The sequence below is a fragment of the Desmodus rotundus genome, chromosome 10, assembly GCF_022682495.2.
Source record: "Desmodus rotundus isolate HL8 chromosome 10, HLdesRot8A.1, whole genome shotgun sequence".
NCBI lineage: Eukaryota > Metazoa > Chordata > Mammalia > Chiroptera > Phyllostomidae > Desmodus > Desmodus rotundus.
The window spans coordinates 19,825,734-19,845,272 of NC_071396.1; the positions used below are offsets into that span (position 1 = coordinate 19,825,734).

The following is a 19,539-nucleotide window of genomic DNA, read 5'->3' on the forward strand; positions in this document are numbered from 1 at the left end:
TATATGGGAAAATATATGTATATAATTTAAAGAGTAATGAGAACATTTTTATATGTTTCACAGTGGTGAGTGACTAAAATAATTCTGAATACTTAAGATAATAGTGGTGAATACTTAAAATAATTCTGAATTGTCTAACCACTAAGCTGTGCACCCGAAGCCAATACATAACAGTCAGCCAAAGATGCCTTTGTGCCATTCAGTGACTGTAATCAAGATGCTGGTAAAATAGCATTGGCATTGAATTGGGAGTGGAAAACAGAATCAGTGTGAATACTAACAAATAATAAATCTCAACAAAGAATTCAGTATGTCTTGCCCAGAAGTAATTAATATCCTGATTTTAATGTAATAATTACTTTTTTTTAGAATTGTATTAAATCTCTCTCTGTATGTTCCTAAAGAGGATATTTGTTTTAAACAACTGAGTAGCAGTCTTAAGCTTAGCTGTGTAAGAAAAAACACTAGTTCCACTTAGACGAAGGCTCCCTGAGAATGTCATCTGAAGAGTCTCCAGGTCATTTTCCAGTTTCATATTTCACTTCTCGGAGAGTTGACAAAAGCCATTTTAAGGGACGTCAGAGGGGACAGGGTCATAGGGAGTCTGAGAGACATCAGTTCTCACCATACAAGATGTAGTCGTGCTGGATGACCAACAGGAACATGCTCGAGGGGTGTAGTAAGCTGCTCTGTATTTTTTTATTTTAGGCTTATCATATATATCTCTAGCTTTCAGGCGTAGGTCAAAACAAAATGTTTTTGCTGGGTAAAATGATGTCATCAGCCGATCCCAGTATTGGCTCACAGGACGTGGACGGGGTTGAAACAAGTTTAATACAGATAAAGACTCTAGTCAAGTTCAAAGACTGTCAGGGGCCACCAGGCATCTTGGGGGTGCCAGCTCTTGGACCGGCTCCCTTTGGCAATAACCCAGTGCTAGTCTGGACTGCTTCCCTTCTGCCTCTGGTATAGGTCATCTTCCAGGGGAGGTCCTATTCGAGGGGACACTCCTCAGAGTACTCCTTGGGCTTTTTTTGGTTTTGGTTGCTCATACCTTTTTTACTCTCTCTCTGCTACGTTCTCATTGTGCTGGAGCACATTCTCTTGTAACTTTTTACCAAGAAATCATTAAGAGGGAAGATAATTTTTTAGAGACTGCATGTCTGAAAATATCTTTTATTCTATTCAGGGTTTAGCTGGGTTGGAAGTTTTTCCTTTGTAATATTATTGGCATTGTTCAATTGTTTTCTGTTTTGTTTTGTATTTTGCTTCCAATGTTGTTTCTGTGAAGTCCAGAGCTTTTCCAATTTCTGATTCCTAATATGTGACTTGTTTTATCTAATCAGTTCATTACAAAAGACATTTAGGTTATTTCTGTTATTTTTCCTGTTGCAAACAGTTCAACAGTGAGCATCACATTGAGGTATTTTTAACATTTCAGATATTCTCTTTTCCTTGGTGAATTTTATTTTTGGCCATAGATTAAAGTAGACACCTCAGATATTTCCAGTTAGAAAATGATTATTGCCATGAATGCATCTGTGTATGAATATACATATATAAAGTAAAATTGAGCCCTGGCCAGGTAGCTCAGTTGGTTAGAGGCTTGCCCTGATAAGCCAAGGTTGTGAGTTTGATCCCTGGTCAGGGGGCATAGAAGCAGCAACCAATGAATGCACATCAAGTGGAACAACAAATTATTGTTTCTCTCTCCCTCCCTCCCTCTCTCTCTCTCTAAAAGTCAGTTAAAAAAAAGAAATAAAGAGAAAGAAAAATTAATCCCACCTGTGAATGTAGAACACAAACAGGAGCTTACACTCTCAGCATGAGATGGGCTGGGAACAGAATGAGAAGGGAGGGTGGTGGTTGGAATTCTCTGGAGAAATTGAATGTCTCTGGACAGCAGTCTTGCACATGTTGGCACTAGGGATCCCCTCGAGTAAATGAGATCCCTGATGAAACATCCAGTGGAAACTTACCCATGAATAAACCGTCAACACAGTGGTGCCAGTCAAGTTTTAGCAGGTCATCCTTACATGTGAGTAATCAAAGAGAACTCCAACATAAAAGATGGAGACAAAAACAAATGGAGAAATGACCTTTGGAGAGAGGGATAATGAAGGTAACAAAAAATGAACTATTATGCCTCTGATATGAAATAATCTCAGACAGCCTGTGAGTATCTGCTCATTACTGAATAATTGCAGAGAACCTATAAGGATCTGGAAACCAAGGATGACATGAAAAGGAACAAAGAGGAAGAAAAACTTGAAATTAAAAATTGAAATTAAAATTCAGTAGAGCACTTAGAATTCAAACTTGAGGAAATCTTCCAGACAGTGTAAGAAGGCAGTGACAGAAATTTTAGAGAAGAGATAAGTGATGTAGAGTATCAGTCTAGGAACAGTGGAGACAGGAGGAAATTAGCAAGTCCTCACACACACACACACACACACACACACACACTGTTCTTCTTGTGCTTGTATCTGTTCTAGTGTTTTATGTTGGGGATACTCTAGCACTGCTTTTAAAATCATTTCTAATACCATGAGGAATCAGGAAGCCATGGAAACATTGCCTATCTGGTTATGCGTCACTAAAAAAACGAATTAAAAAAAATAAATCACAATAAAAAACCAACCAGGGTTTTGTTATGAACTGTCTCACAACTGTATAATTTATTTGGTGATTTGTACCTCATTGCTTACCAAGTGTTACATACAGAGCTTGTTTTCTCACACTTTCTGGGGAGGGGGGTGTATCTGACTAATGTCAAATAAGCCTTGAGGGGGGAGAAATTAGCAAGTAACTAAAAGAGAAAATATGTTTAGAACTGACAGATGTACATTTTTTAATGGAAAGAGCCCACCAAGGACTTGAAGTAATGAAGAAAGCCATGCCAGAGTACGTTATAATATTATGTAATAGTAGGACTACAAAAGTCCCCAGAAAGGAATGAGAAAACAAATGAAAGTGTTTTCAACACTATATGCAAAGGAGTCCATGGTACCTTCTAAAGTTTGAAGGAGAGTAATGTTCAACTTGGAATTCTGTACCTGGTTAAACTAGTCATCACATAATGAAGTGTGAGGGTCAGGATGTGTTCAGACATACAAGGACAAAGAATATTTTTCTCCCATGTACCTGTTTGAGGAAACAGCTAGGTAACGTGCTCCAACACAATAGGAGAATAAACCAAAGAAAAAGGAAGATGCGAGACTCATTTAACAGTGGGTCTAGGTGAAAAGAAAGCGTGAGGGGATTCCTGGGATGATGGCTGCTAGAACTGACCCGGAGAGCAGCCTGCTAGATGGAGCAGAAAATAGGCCTCCAGAGTAGAAATTTGGTGAGTAAGGAAACTGGATAGGATGCTCGACTTAATGGAGCAACTGAAATAAATGGGAGAGACATAAAAAAGGAAGGCATAATGTGTAGAAAAGGATGTTAGGAAACTCTCAGAAAAATCAGAGGTTATGTAAGAAAGGAAATAATCAAGTGTACTATTTATTTCTGCAATGAACCACATTTATGTGTGTTATAAATACTATAATCAACATGTATATAAATATGGGGAGAGGGGAGAGAAAGATGTTAATAAGAGAGAAAATCCTCATTGCTTAAAGCAGGCTAAACTTCATAAGTCAACAAATAGAACATTGAAATGATGGTGATAACTGTCAGAAGAAATAGTTTTAACCATATATATGTATTGCTTTGATAATTAAAAAATTTAGTTATGCAGGAGCACGTTGTAAAGTTAAAAGGTTTTTAACCATTTTAACTATCAATTTTTTTTACTTTTAACAAGCTTAGCTAAAGAACATACTACATGAATTTCTCAGTACAGTGTTATAATTAAGATTTTGAATTCTGGAGTCAAGTGACTCAGATTTCATCTTGACTTTTTCTGGCTCTTTGGGGTAGTTTAACCTCTCTAAATTCTAGTTTTCTAAACTGTAAAACAGGGCTGATAAAAACATATACCTCACAGGGTTATTGTGAGATGGAATGAGAATATCTGAAAAGCATATCAGAGTACCTAGCATGTAGCAGTTTCAATAAATGTTACGTTAAAGTCATAATAAAAGCTGTTATTTTTATTCTTAATTGAATTTACTTACTATAACTCTAAAAAAATAAATTATATAAATATTTTTATATAAGATCATAGTTGTGTCTTTAAAGAATTTGTTGTAGAAACCCATTGTGTACAAAAATCTTGGAATACTTACTGCTACATGGAAAATGAAGGCTACACTTCTGTAAGAACACAGGTTTTGGAGTTAGAGCAGCCTGGGACTATATCCTGAGTCCACTATTTTCTGCTCATTGGTTGGAGAAATTTCCTTTTTATAATCAGCTTTATTCAGGTATAATTTACAGACAATAAAATTCACAGCTTTTATGTTTACAACTTTATGAATTACGGCAACAGTATGTAGTAGTAAAACTGTATAGCATGATACAGACATTTCCACCATTGGGTGAGCATCTTAACTCTGTGAAGCTATTTCCTCATTTGTAAAAACAGAATAAAACCTGGCAAGTGGGATGCCCAAAGCACAGGAGCTAATATATAAAGTGGAGGCACAGAGAAGGCTTTGCTAGTCGTCTTAGCATACGGATCATTTTTCTTATTTCTTCTTTTCCAGCCTCTGAAAGTTCTGCTGAAGACAGTGAGCAGGAGGATGAAACGGGGGCTCACGACATGGGCAGTAATGGCAAAGAGGAATGTAAGACTGATTATCTGACCCACGCCAGAAATGATCTTCTTTCAAAAGAGCAACAGAACAGTTCATCTTTGCTAGAAGAAAGCAAGGTTCATGCAGATTTGGTAATATCTAAACCAGTGTCAAAATCTCCGGAAAGATTGAGGAAGGATATAGAGGGATTATCTGAAGATTCTGACTATGAAGAAGATGAAGTCACAAAAAAGAGAAAGGATGTCAAGAAGGACAACACAGATAAACCCTCAAAGCCACAAGTGAAGCGTGGGAAAAGAAGGTACTGCAGCACAGAGGAGTGCTCAAAAACTGGATCGCCCAGCAAAAAGGACGAGAAGGCCAAAAACAAAGAGTCGCTTTGCGTAGAAAACAGTAGCAACAGCTCCTCAGATGAAGATGAAGAAGAAAAATCAAAAGCAAAGCTGACACCCACTAAAAAATACAATGGCTTGGAGGAAAAAAGAAAATCTCTGCGAACGACTGGTTTCTATTCAGGATTTTCAGAAGTGGCAGAAAAAAGGATAAAACTTCTAAACAACTCTGATGAAAGACTGCAGAACAGCCGAGCTAAAGATCGGAAAGATGTCTGGTCAAGTATTCAAGGGCAGTGGCCTAAAAAAACACTGAAGGAGCTCTTCTCGGACTCTGACACTGAGGCTGCGGCCTCCCCACCGCACCCTGCCTCTGATGAGGGCCCAGGCGAGGGTGCCCTGCAACCCGTGGCCGAGGAGGAGAGCTGCTCCCCCGGCACCGAGCTGGAGAACCCTATGCCCGCCAGTGCTGATAGTCAGCCCCCCGAGGAGAAACCCATGGAAGTCAGTGACAGAAAAGCAGAGTTTCCCAGTAGTGGCAGCAATTCAGTGCTCAATACCCCGCCTACCACCCCTGAGTCGCCCTCCTCTGTCACTGTCACAGAAGCCAGTCGCCAGCAGTCTTCCGTCACAGTAGCAGAAGCGCTGGCCCCAAACCAGGAGGAAGTCCGGAGTATCAAGAGTGAAACCGATAGCACCATTGAGGTGGACAGCGTGGCGGGGGAGCTGCAGGACTTGCAGTCGGAAGGGAACAGCTCGCCTGCGGGCTGTGACGCCAGCGTGAGCTCCAGCAGCAGCGCTCCGCCAGAGCAGGAGCACCCTGAGAAAGGTGAGGGGCGGGCGGCCTCGTCTGGGGTGAGCGTGGGGGAAGTGGAGATCGGACCAGTAACTTGAGTACTGAATAGTGGAATGCATCCCAAAGCTCAAGAAGGATTTGATGTCCTTGGTACCCAGGCCCCAGTCCAGGCCCATCTGAGAGTTCATTGTATCCCGGTGGAATGAACGGCTTAAATATATTTCTGTAACGTTCCTTTTGCCATTGTAGTGTGCATTTTTTCACAGACATCTTGGTTTATAGACAGACCCCTCCACCCTTGACCAGATACTGTGTAGGGGTTTGGAGCCACCGAGTGTCCAGGCACGGCTCTCCTGCACCGTCTGGCTGACGTCTGTAAGGGAGTGTGCTGCTTTCCTGGATGCGTAGCTGCAAGCTGAAGGACCAGTGTGTACGTTAAAACCTACACTCAAACATTCTGATTTTTGTGAAGGTGTTAAATGTGGAAATTCAAATTAGTACTTTCTAAAAGTTTTGATACTTTCTGAAAGTGCTATCACTGTACTATACTTCTGTCATCATTTTTCTTACAAGCCACTTCATTTGGGTGTCAAAATTAGTATACTCTAGTCTGACACTTGGCTTCAGAACACACTTTTCCATTGTGAAGATAAAGTACTAGGTAGGGTATGTATTTTATGTGACATACCGGGTTTTATTAGGCTAGCTTTGGGTTTTTAGCTAAGCTTAATAAAAAGATATAAAAGTCTCAGTTTTCACACACAAATCTTTTTTCCCCCCAGCTTTATTGAGATATTATTGACATAGCCTTGTCACACAAATCTTGACTTAAAACATTTATTCTTGAAAAATAAGTATTAAGTAAAAACCATAGTTGCAGTTAAAGTGGGGTGTTCTCAGTTTTTTCATATTCACAGATACCGCTTCTCTGATTGTACTTGTGTGCCATACTATCTCAAGAAGCTGAATTGTCCAGACATAAGTCATCTTCAAAACTAGAAAAGCCTTTGTCATAGATGATTAGAGAGGCTTTCAACAATAATATGATAACATTTTAATGATTATAATTCTTAAGAGATTATACCCTTAACTGTGTTCCTCATAGATTATGAAAGATTAAAATATTAAAAAAAAAAAAAAGATAAGGTAGCCCTAGCTGGTGTGGCTCAGTGGAATGATTACCAGCCTACAAACCAAAGGGTTGTTGGTTCGATTCCCATTCAGGCCACATGCCTGGGTTGTGTGGGCCAGGCCTCCAATGGGGAGAGGCAACCACACATTGATGTTTCTGTCCTTCTCTTTCCCTTCTCCTTTCTAAAAATCAATAAATAAAAGTTAAGGTCATCAAGGAACATATATAAAGGACCCATAGACAAAGCCAAGGGAGGGGGGGTAGGATTGAGGGTGTCGGGGGGTGGGGGGGGAGTGGTGGTGGGTAATGGAGACAACCATACTTGAACAACAATAAAAAATAGCAAAAAAATAAAGTCTTTTTTAAAAAGATAAGATAGCTTGTGCTTTTGTAGACTAAGTCAGTATTGCCCTTTTGAATTTTAATCTTGATTAGGTTAAAAAGTAAGAAACATGAAGATTTCAAAATTAGGGCATCAGAGACCATCTGCCTTATCTAATCAAAGTATATAGTATTTTTTTAGAATTTATATTTTTGGGGGATAAATTTTTGACTGCCTATTTCATATGACCTAATTTTAATAAAAGTGTTGATATTAGAGAATTTACATTGTATTAAAAGTAAAAATTTAAGTCTTGCAATTTAGACTTAGGATTTTCCTCCAATTTAGTCTACATTAAGCTGTTTGTTTCTTGTAGCTGAAAGTTCTCCAAATTGAACTCTTGAAGAAAAATCAAGCCACTTTTGAGAGTTTGTGCTTCAATATAGTCAATATCTAAGTCACCTTGTTTATCTTTCATTTTGTTATATTAAAATAGCTTTAGGAAAAGTTAATGATAGATATAGCCCACTAAAATAAAACAACTAGGGAGTTGCAAACTCCCATTTTTGACCAAGGAAGCCATGTCTTGTTGACTCAGTTGATTTTACCATTGGTAATAGGACTAAGAAACTTTTTCTTAGCAAAAATGACATAATTTTATCCTAATATTAATTGTTATGATGACATTGCAGTATCCAACATTGGAACTGAATACATAGGACATTATTCATCTGGGAAAAGAGCTTACTGTGTAGTGTGGGAGAAAATAGTACAATGAGGACCAGAAACACAGCAGATGCTGAGGACCAGATCAGTAAAGAGAAAAACGTAGGGGCTGCAGTCTGGAGCAGTGATTAATCTATGAAGCCTGAGCACCAGGGACGACTAGTGAAGGCTCAGGACGTGGGCTGGTCCTCGAAGACAAGAAGACATTTGTAATGTTTCTGAATAATTTCTTGCCAAGAGGATACAACTATGCTGGATTTGTAAATGGTTTTTGTGTTAACCAGTGTCCTGGGAACTAAGTTATTGTGAATTACTACTAAAATGTATCCCATTATATCATTAAAAATTATGTTAATATCATTATAAGATATAATTGATCTCAGATTTATATATAGTATAAATAAATTTATATTTTAAATTATATTAATATTATATATTAATGTGTTTATATAATAATATATATTTTAACAAAATTTAGTTTTTATTTTCAGTATATGCCTGTTTTTGAATTACTACTAGATTTCATAAATTCTCAGTACTATATCGAGAGCTATTTTCAGTTTATATCTGATTTTTCTATATCATTTAAAGTTATGTTAATATCATTATAAGATATATTTTATATTTATATAAAATATATTTATATTATATATTTTAATAAATAAGTTTTATATTTATATAAAGTATAATTGTTTTAATAAGTATTTGGTACATGCTTATGTATTTTACATATATATTTGCATTATATTTTAATAAATTTTAATATATTTATGTTTTGTATAACTATATTAATATAAACATATTTATATCATAAGATACTATATTTTAAATACAGGTTAATATTTTAACCTGTAACTAAATCTTAATATTTTGGTTTTACTGAATTTTAAGAAAATTTAGTTTTTATTTTCAGTATATGCCTATTTTTGAATTACTACTAGATTTCCTAAATTCTCAGTACTATATTGAGAGCTATTTTCAGTTTATATCTGATTTTTCTAAGAAGGATGTTCACATTATTTGCTTTAAAAAAAAAAACATTTTTTATGTGCAATAAATCAGCTCATTAATAACAACTTATTTTTAAAATAATACTAAATTCTATACTAATTTATAATCTCCTAAAGAACATGTGCAGTTTCAGAATTGGTCTGTGCTTCTGAAATGTGACATTAATTTATACCTAGGAAAAGCTTGATTTGATTTTATGTTTCTTAATTTCTTTACTGTCGTAGCCTGTACAGGTCAGAAAAGAGGGAAAGAAGCTCAGGGAGGAGGAAGTTCATCAAAAAAGCAGAAACGAAGCCATAAAGCAACAGTGGTAAACAACAAAAAGAAGGGGAAAGGCAGTAAGTGTGAAACCTCTAATTTTTTAAATACAAAAGTTATGGCGGATATGGTGATCACTTCGTAAGGTATATAAATGTTGAATCATGTTATAGGCCTGAAAGTAATTATTGCATGTCAATTATAATTTTAAAAATTTTGGCAGATACATTTTTTCCCCATTAAGGAAAGGGTATTCAGGACGTGGGAGAGGTCAATATTTTAATTTTGTCACTACCCTCAAAAAGTCACACAGAAATCTTCTGATCCTAGGTAAATTCTAGGATTAAGCAATTTAGTCTTATTCAGCAGTGGTATTGATTGCTCTTGAATGAGCAGGTAATCCTTTTTAAAATAACATCTAATATGATATAAACAAGAACATCTTCGTGTTAGTTTTGTGTCCCATAGTTCTTTCCCCTGGTCATTTCACACTATGAAATGCTTCAGTTGTGTATTATTTTTATTATGATGAAATTGATTGCTTTGTAATTCGTCAAGGCAAATCAGCCTAGAAGAGAACAATCAAGATAGCCTTAGAGCTTTAATCCCAACAACTCCAGTTACCACCTTTATCTTTGGTACTTCCAACTCTGTGGCCAGGAGTCGCTATGAACAACATATATACATTGGTTAAGTGTGCTCTAACTAAAGCCTTAACTTTAGCAACGACTCTGTTCATTGACCTACAGGAATATATATACTGTATTTCTCCTGAGAGCTGCACATTTTATCTCTTTTGTAGACAAAGTGAGAAGCAGAAAATATGTAAAGAATTTTTTTTCAGGTGCCCCACACTGACCTCCTGCTGCTCTTCCAGGAGACTCCTGCCACCTCCACTGCCTGACCTTTGCTATCGGCCGGCTTGGCTGCACTTCAGTGCAGAAAAGGGTTATGCGGCCAGCTCCCCGAGGTTCTGCTGAGCCCATATGACTTCCAGGCGGTGAATATGGCGTTCCTTGGGGCCCCGGGCGGCTGTGCTCAGCAAGGCCATGAAAGCCAGACTGAGGCAGACCACTGCATCAGAGTGGGGCCAGGCCTTGGGGGCTTAGTTAGGAGTTGCCAGGGGTCCCAGAGCAGCAGTGGGGGGACTGGGAGGGGATTTGATTAAGGAGTGTGTTGTGAGTGTGGAGTTTCTTTATTCTTGAAACACCACTATGGGAGGAGTTGCTGTGTACCTTTACTATCTGGAATATTTTTCTGGCCTTGAGAGCCTAACAGTACTTTTTTTTTTTTTTTTTTTTTTTTGGGTAGCTGTTGTTAAATGAAGAATCAATAAATATATGCTAATTTGATTTTCAAGTATTTGGAGTAACTGACAGGATATTTAAAGCATTTTTTATTATACTATGATATTTTTGTCTTCAAGATTTTACCATTTAAATGACATTTCCTAAGAGGTGTCATCTTCGGCAAGCCACTTAATGTCCATATAATATAGAGATATAGCTGTTAATTGTATTCTCACATTTTAATTATTGGGCTTACACCTTAGTAAATCAGAATGAGGATACCACTCTTTGAAAATAATTTAACCTTCATGGAGTCTAAACTAATACTTCGTATCCAGAAAGAGGTAATTGATGGGAGTATCGGTGCCATCACCTAATCTTATGATAAACTGTCAAGGTGTTATAAGTAAGCATTTCCGTTCTGTTACAGAGGCTTTAGTCAGCAAAGACAGAGGTAACATAGTGTTACATAGACTTCAGAATTTTTCCTAAATCACTGAATAGATTTACTAGGTTAAAACTGATGGTTTATTCAGTCATCAAGCTCTGATATAGGACTTACTCAAGAAATTCATTGTATATATAAAAGTTTAGAGTTTACTCCCGAATAATCTGTATTGAATATGATGATTAAAGCATCATTGTGGCCAGAGGAGTAGCATACATGTATGCAATCTAAAATGTTAAAATTAAGAAGTTTCTCTAATAAGTATTTTTTTAAATTTAATTCATTTATTTTTAGACAGCGGGGAAGGGTGGGAGGAAGAGAAACACCAGTGTGTGGCTGCCTCTCATGTGGCCCCCACTGGGGACCTGGCCCACAACCCAGGCATGTGCCCTGACTGGGAATCAAACCAGCAACCTTTTGGTTTACAGCCTGCGCTCAACCCACTGCGCTATATCAGCCAGGGTAGTAATAACTAATTTTAAAAGATTCTGTACTCTGTTTTGTATATGTTAATATAATAATAGAATAAAAATCCATTTATATAATTACTATATTTGACAATCTACCAGCTATAATGGAAGATTAGTTAGTTGTTTTTTTTTAATATTAGTGGCAATTCAGGTAAGAAGAATTTTTGTTTTGCTTAATTGTAATGATGGTGCATTTGTACGTGATGATTTTCTAGGTTTTTAGGCAGGATCTATAAAACAAGTCATTTACTGTAGTAATAAATTTAATTGGTTAATTTTAAATTGTCCATTAAAATCTGTGACAAATTCTTTGTTACTTTTCTGTTTACTGATGCTTTTCATTCTATTTTTCTTTCAGCAAACAGTAGTGATAGTGAAGAACTTTCTGCTGGTGAGAGTGTGACTAAGACTCAGCCAGTCAAGTCTGTTTCCACTGGAATGAAGTCTCATAGTACCAAATCTCCTGCAAGGACGCAGTCTCCAGGAAAATGTGGGAAGAACGGTGATAAGGACCCTGATCTCAAGGAACCCAGCAATCGATTACCCAAAGTTTACAAGTGGAGCTTTCAGATGTGTAAGTGACACATATTAAATCGACAGTTAATCTGTACAAACTTTATCCTAGTTACTCTTGATGCTAGTAATTCTGAAAAAGAGGTTATAACCAAACTTATAACCAATAACTAATAACCAATTGCATTGTAGAGACTCCGTTTGGATCTTGATTTGAATAAAGAAATAGCTAAAGGAAAAAATGTAAGGCAATTGAGGAAAATGTCAACATTGGCTAGGTGTTTCTGATACGGGGTGAGAAATAGATGGGGAGTGTATAAATGAGACAAGATTTGCCATAAATTGCTAATTACTGAAGCTGGATGATTGGATATGGGGCTGCATTATACTACTCTTATACTTCTGTATGCATGAGAAATCGCCATAATAAAAACACTCTTTTTTGGGAAAAAAAAGAAACTACCCCAGAGTTTCTCACACAGGGAAATATTCTTAGGATGTTGAAAATTGCTTTATAGCTTTTGAAAAACTTTGTCCAATTTAAGTTATAAATACATACTCATAAGAACAATCCTAGGAGAACAAAAAGAGGCAAAAGAAAAATTTATCCACATTCCTAACAGTTCAAAATATATACAATTTTGGCTTCCGGCCAAGATGGAGGCGTACGTAGACACACTGCGCCTTCTCGCACAACCAAAAGGAGGACAACAATTTAAAAACAAAAAACAACCAGAACTGACAGAAAATCGAACTGTACGGAAGTCTGACAACCAAGGAGATAAAGAAGAAACACTCACCCAGACCGGTAGGTAGGAGGGGCGGAGAGGACTCTCGGCAAGGCGGCGGCTGGCGGACCCAGCGAGGTGGTGGATTGTTGAACAGGGCAGGCCAGGCTGCAGCTAGCAGACCCTGCGGCCCCACGTTCACACATATATAAAACGGGAGGAACGGCGGGGGAGCGAAGCAGAGCACACAACCCAGGGCTCCAGTGAGGGGAAATAAAGCCTCAAACCTCTGACTGAAAACACCCGTGGGGGTTGGGGCGGCAGCAGGAGAGACTCCCAGCCTCACAGGAGAGGTCGTTGGAGAGACCCACAGGGGCCTGGGGCGTGCACAAGCCCGCCCACTCGGGAATCAGCACCAGAAGGGCCCAGTTTGATTATGGGGAGCGGAGGGAGTTGCTGAAATCTGGTAGAGAGTGGAGCAGGCGCCATTGCACCCTCTCGGCCGCTCCCCCACAGCGTCACAGCGCAGCGACCAGCTTTACCCCGCCCCAGAACACCTAAGGCTCCGCCCCTTACGTAACAGGTGCGCCAAGACAAAAAAAAAAAAATGGCCCCAATGAAAGAACAGATCAAAGCTCCAGAAATAATACAACTAAGCAACAAAGAGATAGCCCACCTGTCCGATGCACAGTTCAAAACACTGGTAATCAGGAAGCTCACAGAATTGGTTGAATTTGGTCGCAAATTAGATGAAAAAATGAAGGCTATGCTAAGAGAAACAAAGGAAAATGTACAGGGAACCATTAGTGATGGGAAGGAAACTAGGACTCACATCAATGGTGTGGACCAGAAGGAAGAAAGAAACATCCAACCAGAAAAAAAAAATGAAGAAATGAGAATTCAAAAAAATGAGGAGAGGCTTAGGAACCTCCAGGACATCTTTAAATGTTCCAACATCTAATTTATAGGGGTACCAGAAGGAGAAGAGGAAGAACAAAAAATTGAAAACTTATTTGAACAAATAACGAAGGAGAACTTCTCTAATCTAGCCAAGGAAATAGACTTCCAGGAAGTCCAGGAAGCTGAGAGAGTCCCAAAGAAGCTGGACCCAAGGAGAAATACACCAAGGCACATCATAATTACATTACCCAAGATTAAAAATAAGGAGAGAATCTTAGAAGCAGCAAGAGATAAGGACACAGTTACCTACAAAGGGGTTCCCATAAGACTGTCAGCTGATTTCTCAAAAGAGACCTTACAGGCAAGAAGGGGCTGGAAAGAAGTATTTGAAGTCATGAAAGGCAAGGACCTACATCCAAGATTACTGTATCCAGCAAAGCTATCATTTAGAATGGAAGGGCAGATAAAGTACTTCTCAGATAAGGTCAAGTTAAAGGAGTTCATCATCACCAAGCCCTTATTATGTGAAATGTTAAAGGGATTTATCTAAGAAAAAGAAGATAAAAAATATGAACAGTAAAAATGACAGCAAACTCACAGTTATTAACAACCAAACCTAAAACAAAAACAAAAGCAGACTAAGCAAACAAGTAGAACAGGAACAGAACCACAGAAATGGAGATCACATGGAGGTTTATCAACAGGGGAGTGGGGGTTGGGGAGAGAGGGGGGGAAGGTACAGAGAATAAGTAGCATAAATGGTAGGTAGAAAATAGACAGGGGGAGGGTAAGAATAGTATAGGAAATGTAGAAGCCAAAGAACTTATATGTATGACCCATGGACGTGAACTATAGGTGGGGAGCGTGGGAGGGAGGGGGTGGACAGGATGGAGTGGAGTGAAGGGGAAGAAATGGGACAACTGTGGTAGCATAATCAATAAATGTATTTTAAAAATATATATATATACACAATTTTAATATTTTGGTGTCTTCCTAGTCTTTTGTCTAAGTATGATTTTTAATGATAAACTGTGGTGATACTGTACATGAATATGGAAATTTTAGCACCTATTTAGGTTATAAGGTCTTTAATTCTACATACTCATTAGTTCAACAAATACTGTGCATATATTGTGTACCAGGCATGGTTCTAGGCTAGGGAAAAACCTTAGGGAAACATAATTTACAAGCCTTACTTTAGTTTTTCTGTCTTGACCTCATTCTACAACCATACTCTATGTTGTTTCTTTTGCATGTTAAAATTTTGTTCAAAAATACATGTTAATGAAAGTTTTAACTCCATAGCGGACCTTGAAAATATGACAAGTGCTGAACGCATTACAATTCTTCAAGAAAAACTGCAAGAAATCAGAAAACATTATCTGTCATTAAAATCTGAAGTGGCTTCCATTGATCGGAGAAGAAAGCGTTTGAAGAAGAAAGAGAGAGAAAGTAAGTGTTTTTACTTTGCATTACTTAAACATAAAGTAGCTTGTGACTCTGCAGTTAAATTCACATGAGTTTGTATAACTTCAGGCAAGTTCTTTAATCTCTCTGACTTATTTTCCTCATCTGTAAAGTGGGAAAATTTGTCTAAAGGAAAACTTCTCAAACAATAATGTTCACTTTCACTGACCTTACAATCTGCCCCCCCACAAATCCTAATACAATTTCAGTTAGTGAAAACCAGTAAGGAGAATGGAGTGGATCCGAGGGAAAGACTTGTCTTGGTTTCTGCTTGGCTGCCATAACAAAGTGCCACGGGCTGGGCCGTTTAAACAGCAGAAATGTTTTTCCTTGCAGTTCCGGAGGCTGGGTGTCTAAGGTCAGAGTGTCGGCGGGTTCGGTTTCTACTGAGGTCTGTCCTTGGCTTGCTTGCACATGGCCGCCTTCCTGTGTTGTCCTCTCTGCACAGGGAGATAGAAAGAACCTCTGGTGTCACATCTGCTTCTTACAAGGACACCAGTCTTCCTGGATTAGGGCCCACCCTTATGACCTCACTTAACTTTAATTACCTCTCTGAAGGCCTGATGCAAATTCAGTCACATTGAGAGGTAGGGCTTCAACATAAAATTTTGTGGAGACACCATTCAGTCCTTAAAAGGGTCCTAGGCAGAGAAAACAGAAAATATTCCCTAAAATTGAGTTGCTCAGATTCAGAACTGGTGACATTTTGGGCCAGATAATTCTTTGCTGCGGGGAGCTGTCCTGTAGGATATATAGCATCTTCTGTGGCCTCTACCTACTGGATGCCAGCAGCACCTCACAGTTACGACAACCAAAAATGTCTCCAGACATTGCCAGATACCCTCTGGGGGACAGAATCACCCTAGCTTGAGAACAACTACTCTAAGGTGGAAACACACGTGGTACCTTCAGGAGTGGAAAGAAAATCATGGGGGTGATAAAGTGGTGGAAATAGCAGCTGGATAAGCACGACGAGTTGTTCAGGCTTCATTCTAAGTAGATGGACATCTGTTTGAAATGACATGATCTATTTATAGTTTTTCAAAGAACTCTGTTTGCCGAGTGGAAAGTGGACTCTGGAGGGGTAGTAGTAGAAGTAGTGTTGACCAGGGAGCCCCCCGCAATAGTGAGATGATGGGGCCTGGGACCAGGGTGGTCTCAATAAAGATGGAGAGCAACGAATGTTGCGTTACCAGCACTTGTTGATGGATTAAATGTGGTGGACGGAGGAGTTTGGGTGGCTTGTCGGTTTTTGGCTGGAACAACTGGATACTCCACGCCAGAAATGAGGAAGGCCTAGGAAATAAAAGTTGTAGGTTAGGGAGCACATAAAGGATTAGACATTCTGTTTTACTCCCGTTATTTTTAAAAATGCCTATTGGGCATCCAAGTGCAATGTCAGATAGACAGGGGATATTTAAGTTTGTAGCTCAGGGGAGAAGTCAGGACTAGGGATATAATTTTCAGACCGTTTGCATATCTGTAGTACAATAGTTACTACAAATGGTTTTTAACATAGTTAAGGAAGTCACCTAGGAAAGAAGTGTGGGTAGGAAAGCTGGGGTAAGCCAACTTGGAGAGGTGGGGCTGAATAGTAGCCAGAAGCAGCAAGACTTGAGAAGTAGCCTTGAATGAAGAAAACCGGAGAAGATGGCTAAGAAAAGAGTTTCAGGGGGTGGGGAGTGGTGTGGTCAGCTGTGCCAGAGGCAGTAGTAGAGCTGTGGACCCTTTCGTTTCATCTTTAAGAAGCAGTTAGCCTTCCATTCTCATTACCAAATAAATTCATTAGAATCTCCAAACCTAGAAAGATACAGGAATTAGGAGAGGGGGAAAGACTGTTGGGTGGCTTAAGTTTTTCCTGTTGGATTTAAAGCTCCTTTTGACATTTGTTTCATTATTACAGAAAGTTTACTGCATTTTATTTCCATGTCCTAACAGACTGGGCACGTGATGTTTCCCCATCTGGCCCAGGTGGGAGCATATCTTGGTCTGTCCTTTTTCATTCCGTCTGCAGTTTGGCGCCATCTGCCCAGTCGTGAGACACTAGGTTTTCCTTTGTTTACATTATGAGATTGTGAGACTGGACTGCTCTTTTTTTGTAATTTATTGAATTTACTGGGATGACATTGGTTAATATAGTTATATAGGTTTTGGGTAGAATGGACTGCTCTTGTAAGCTAAATGATTTTGGAGAGTACAGCAGAATTGTATGGTCTAGTGTTTTATTTCTTTTTATTGTGGTATACACGTTTTATTAAGCTATCGATTTGGTTTCCCTTTTCCTTAGGTGCCGCTACATCCTCATCCTCTTCTTCACCTTCATCCAGTTCCATAACAGCTGCTGTTATGTTAACTTTAGCTGAACCATCCATGTCCAGCGCATCACAGAATGGAATGTCAGTTGAGTGCAGGTGACAGCAGGACTTGCTAAAGCACTTTGCACTTAATGGCTGTTGAGGGCCACGTCTTTTTTATACTGCACAGTGGCACAAAAAATCAGACAAAGCACTATTTTATATTTAAGAATTGTTTCTTGACAAGCTGACTTGGCACTTAAGTGCACTTTTTTATGAAGAAAAAGTACAATGAACTGCTTTTCCTCAAGCAATAATTGTTTCCAACTTGTCTGGGAATTGTGTGTCTGGTGACTTGAAGGCCTTCCACCGTGGCGGAGGGAGGGAGGCTTTTCACTGCCTGTAGAGACGACACAGTGAGCGTAGTTACTGGTGGGCCAGAGCACGGTAAGGGAACTTACTGTATATCTATTCCCTTGTATTTTGTTAAAGCTGGAACATTTGATATTTTTCCATTTATTTATGAAAAAATATGAACCTATTTTCATTTGTACAAGCTAATTGTTTTTTAAAGAGAGTCACCTCAGGGTGGCTTTAATTAATTGTATAAGTCAAGCACATGTAATAACTTCAAAACCTGCAGTTAACAGGATATCAGACATCAATCCTGGTAACCAAATATTAAAGATTCTCTTTAAAAAAGACTGAACATGTTTACAGGTTTGAATTAGGCTAAAAGGTCTTGCAGTGGCTTTTCATACCCCTTCAAATTGGAATGGAACTACTGTACTTTGCCATTTTTCTATAAATCAGTATTTTTTTTTAATTTTGATATAATACATTGTGTGAAAAAAGAAAATGGCTAATAAACTGTATTAAATCTTAAACAATGTATAAAGATTGTACTTAGCCAGTTCAAAGTGTATATTTATTCATAATGAATTATAACAGTTATATTTTTGTGTTTTCTTGTAAATGTTTCTTTTCCTTAAATACAGATAATTCATTTGTATTGCTTATTTTATTATGAGCTACAACAAGAGGACTTCAGGAACAAGTAAACTGTATTAGTATGGTTCAAGGTTGTTGATATACACTGTCTCAAAAGGATGGTTGTTATTTTAAGTATAAATAGCTAATCGGGTGGTAGACCTATAAAATTAAATGCCTTGTATAAAATCCAAAATGAACACAGAATTGTTTCCACTTGTATTGACTTTATGTTGTATGATTCCAATCTCTGTTCTGTTTTGGCACTTGTATTTAATTCTACACCTTTGTAAGACATTTGTATATTGCGGATGTGTTCATTCAAGCTATTTAATACCTGGCACTGTTAATACACAGTACTTTACTGTACAGACTGTTTTACTGTTTTAATTGTAGTTCTGTGTACTTTTTTTGAATGGGGCTGGCATGTTTCATTTGTTTTCTGGCAATACGACGTGAGAATTTCGAAGCGTTTTGTTGTAGATGCTAACGTGTCAGAATCCTTTACATTCAACTTTTCTAAGAAAAGCATTTTCAGTCTTGTAGTGTGTGCTTACAGTAATTAATTTTGTTGAAAATGGTTTCAAGTTACTCAAATTTGTACAGGACTGTAAAGATTTGTTGACAGCAAAACATTGAAGAAAAAGCTTATAGAATAAAAGCTATAAAGTATATATTAGGATCTGCAAACAGTGAAGAATTATGTAATATATTGTACAAATGTAAGCAAAGGCTCTGAAATAAAATGCCATAGTTTGTGAATCATTGATTCTGTTTCTAAAAGATTAAGTAATTTTAGTTCACTTCTGTATGTGATGACAGATTGGAACATACATCTCCAGCCTGTGTTGTCAGGAGGGGTTAATGGCCATACGAAAAGGGGAATGTTCTACCTGGAAAAATTAAAAGTTGGCTAGCTAGATACAGGATTTATTAGGCATTCTTATATCTTTGTGTATACTATTTTGCTTGAGACTGAGCACGATGAATACTTAAGATTTGGAGATTTGTCTAAAAGAGAAAAATCAAAAATTATTTTTCTTTAACATACTTGAAACCATTACCAGCAGCTGCCCTTTTTTTTGTTTGTTTTTTCATTTACAAGACCCTTGTTGGTTTCTTACTAGCGCACTGTACCCGTTGCACATTGGAATCGCTGG

General features: G+C 38.1%; 1 protein-coding gene across 8 annotated transcripts in view; it reads left to right on the forward strand.

The window, feature by feature from the left end:
* The window catches only part of ARID4B (AT-rich interaction domain 4B), a 136,613-nt gene extending 117,467 nt beyond the window's left edge, over positions 1–19,146 (forward strand). For 6 of the 8 annotated variants that reach the window (XM_045196411.2, XM_053912408.1, XM_053912410.1 and 3 more), the window contains 5 exons: positions 4,653–5,864; positions 9,247–9,360; positions 11,846–12,061; positions 14,934–15,080; positions 17,383–19,146. In XM_045196411.2, the coding sequence (XP_045052346.2) occupies positions 4,653–5,864; positions 9,247–9,360; positions 11,846–12,061; positions 14,934–15,080; positions 17,383–17,510 (1,817 nt within the window). In that variant the 3' untranslated portion in view covers positions 17,511–19,146. Of the gene's footprint in view, positions 1–4,652; positions 5,865–9,246; positions 9,361–10,124; positions 10,281–11,845; positions 12,062–14,933; positions 15,081–17,382 lie in introns of those variants that run through there. The other 2 variants (XR_011650521.1, XM_053912412.2) reach the window with 2 other exon arrangements.
* Positions 19,147–19,539: the final 393 nt, after the last annotated feature.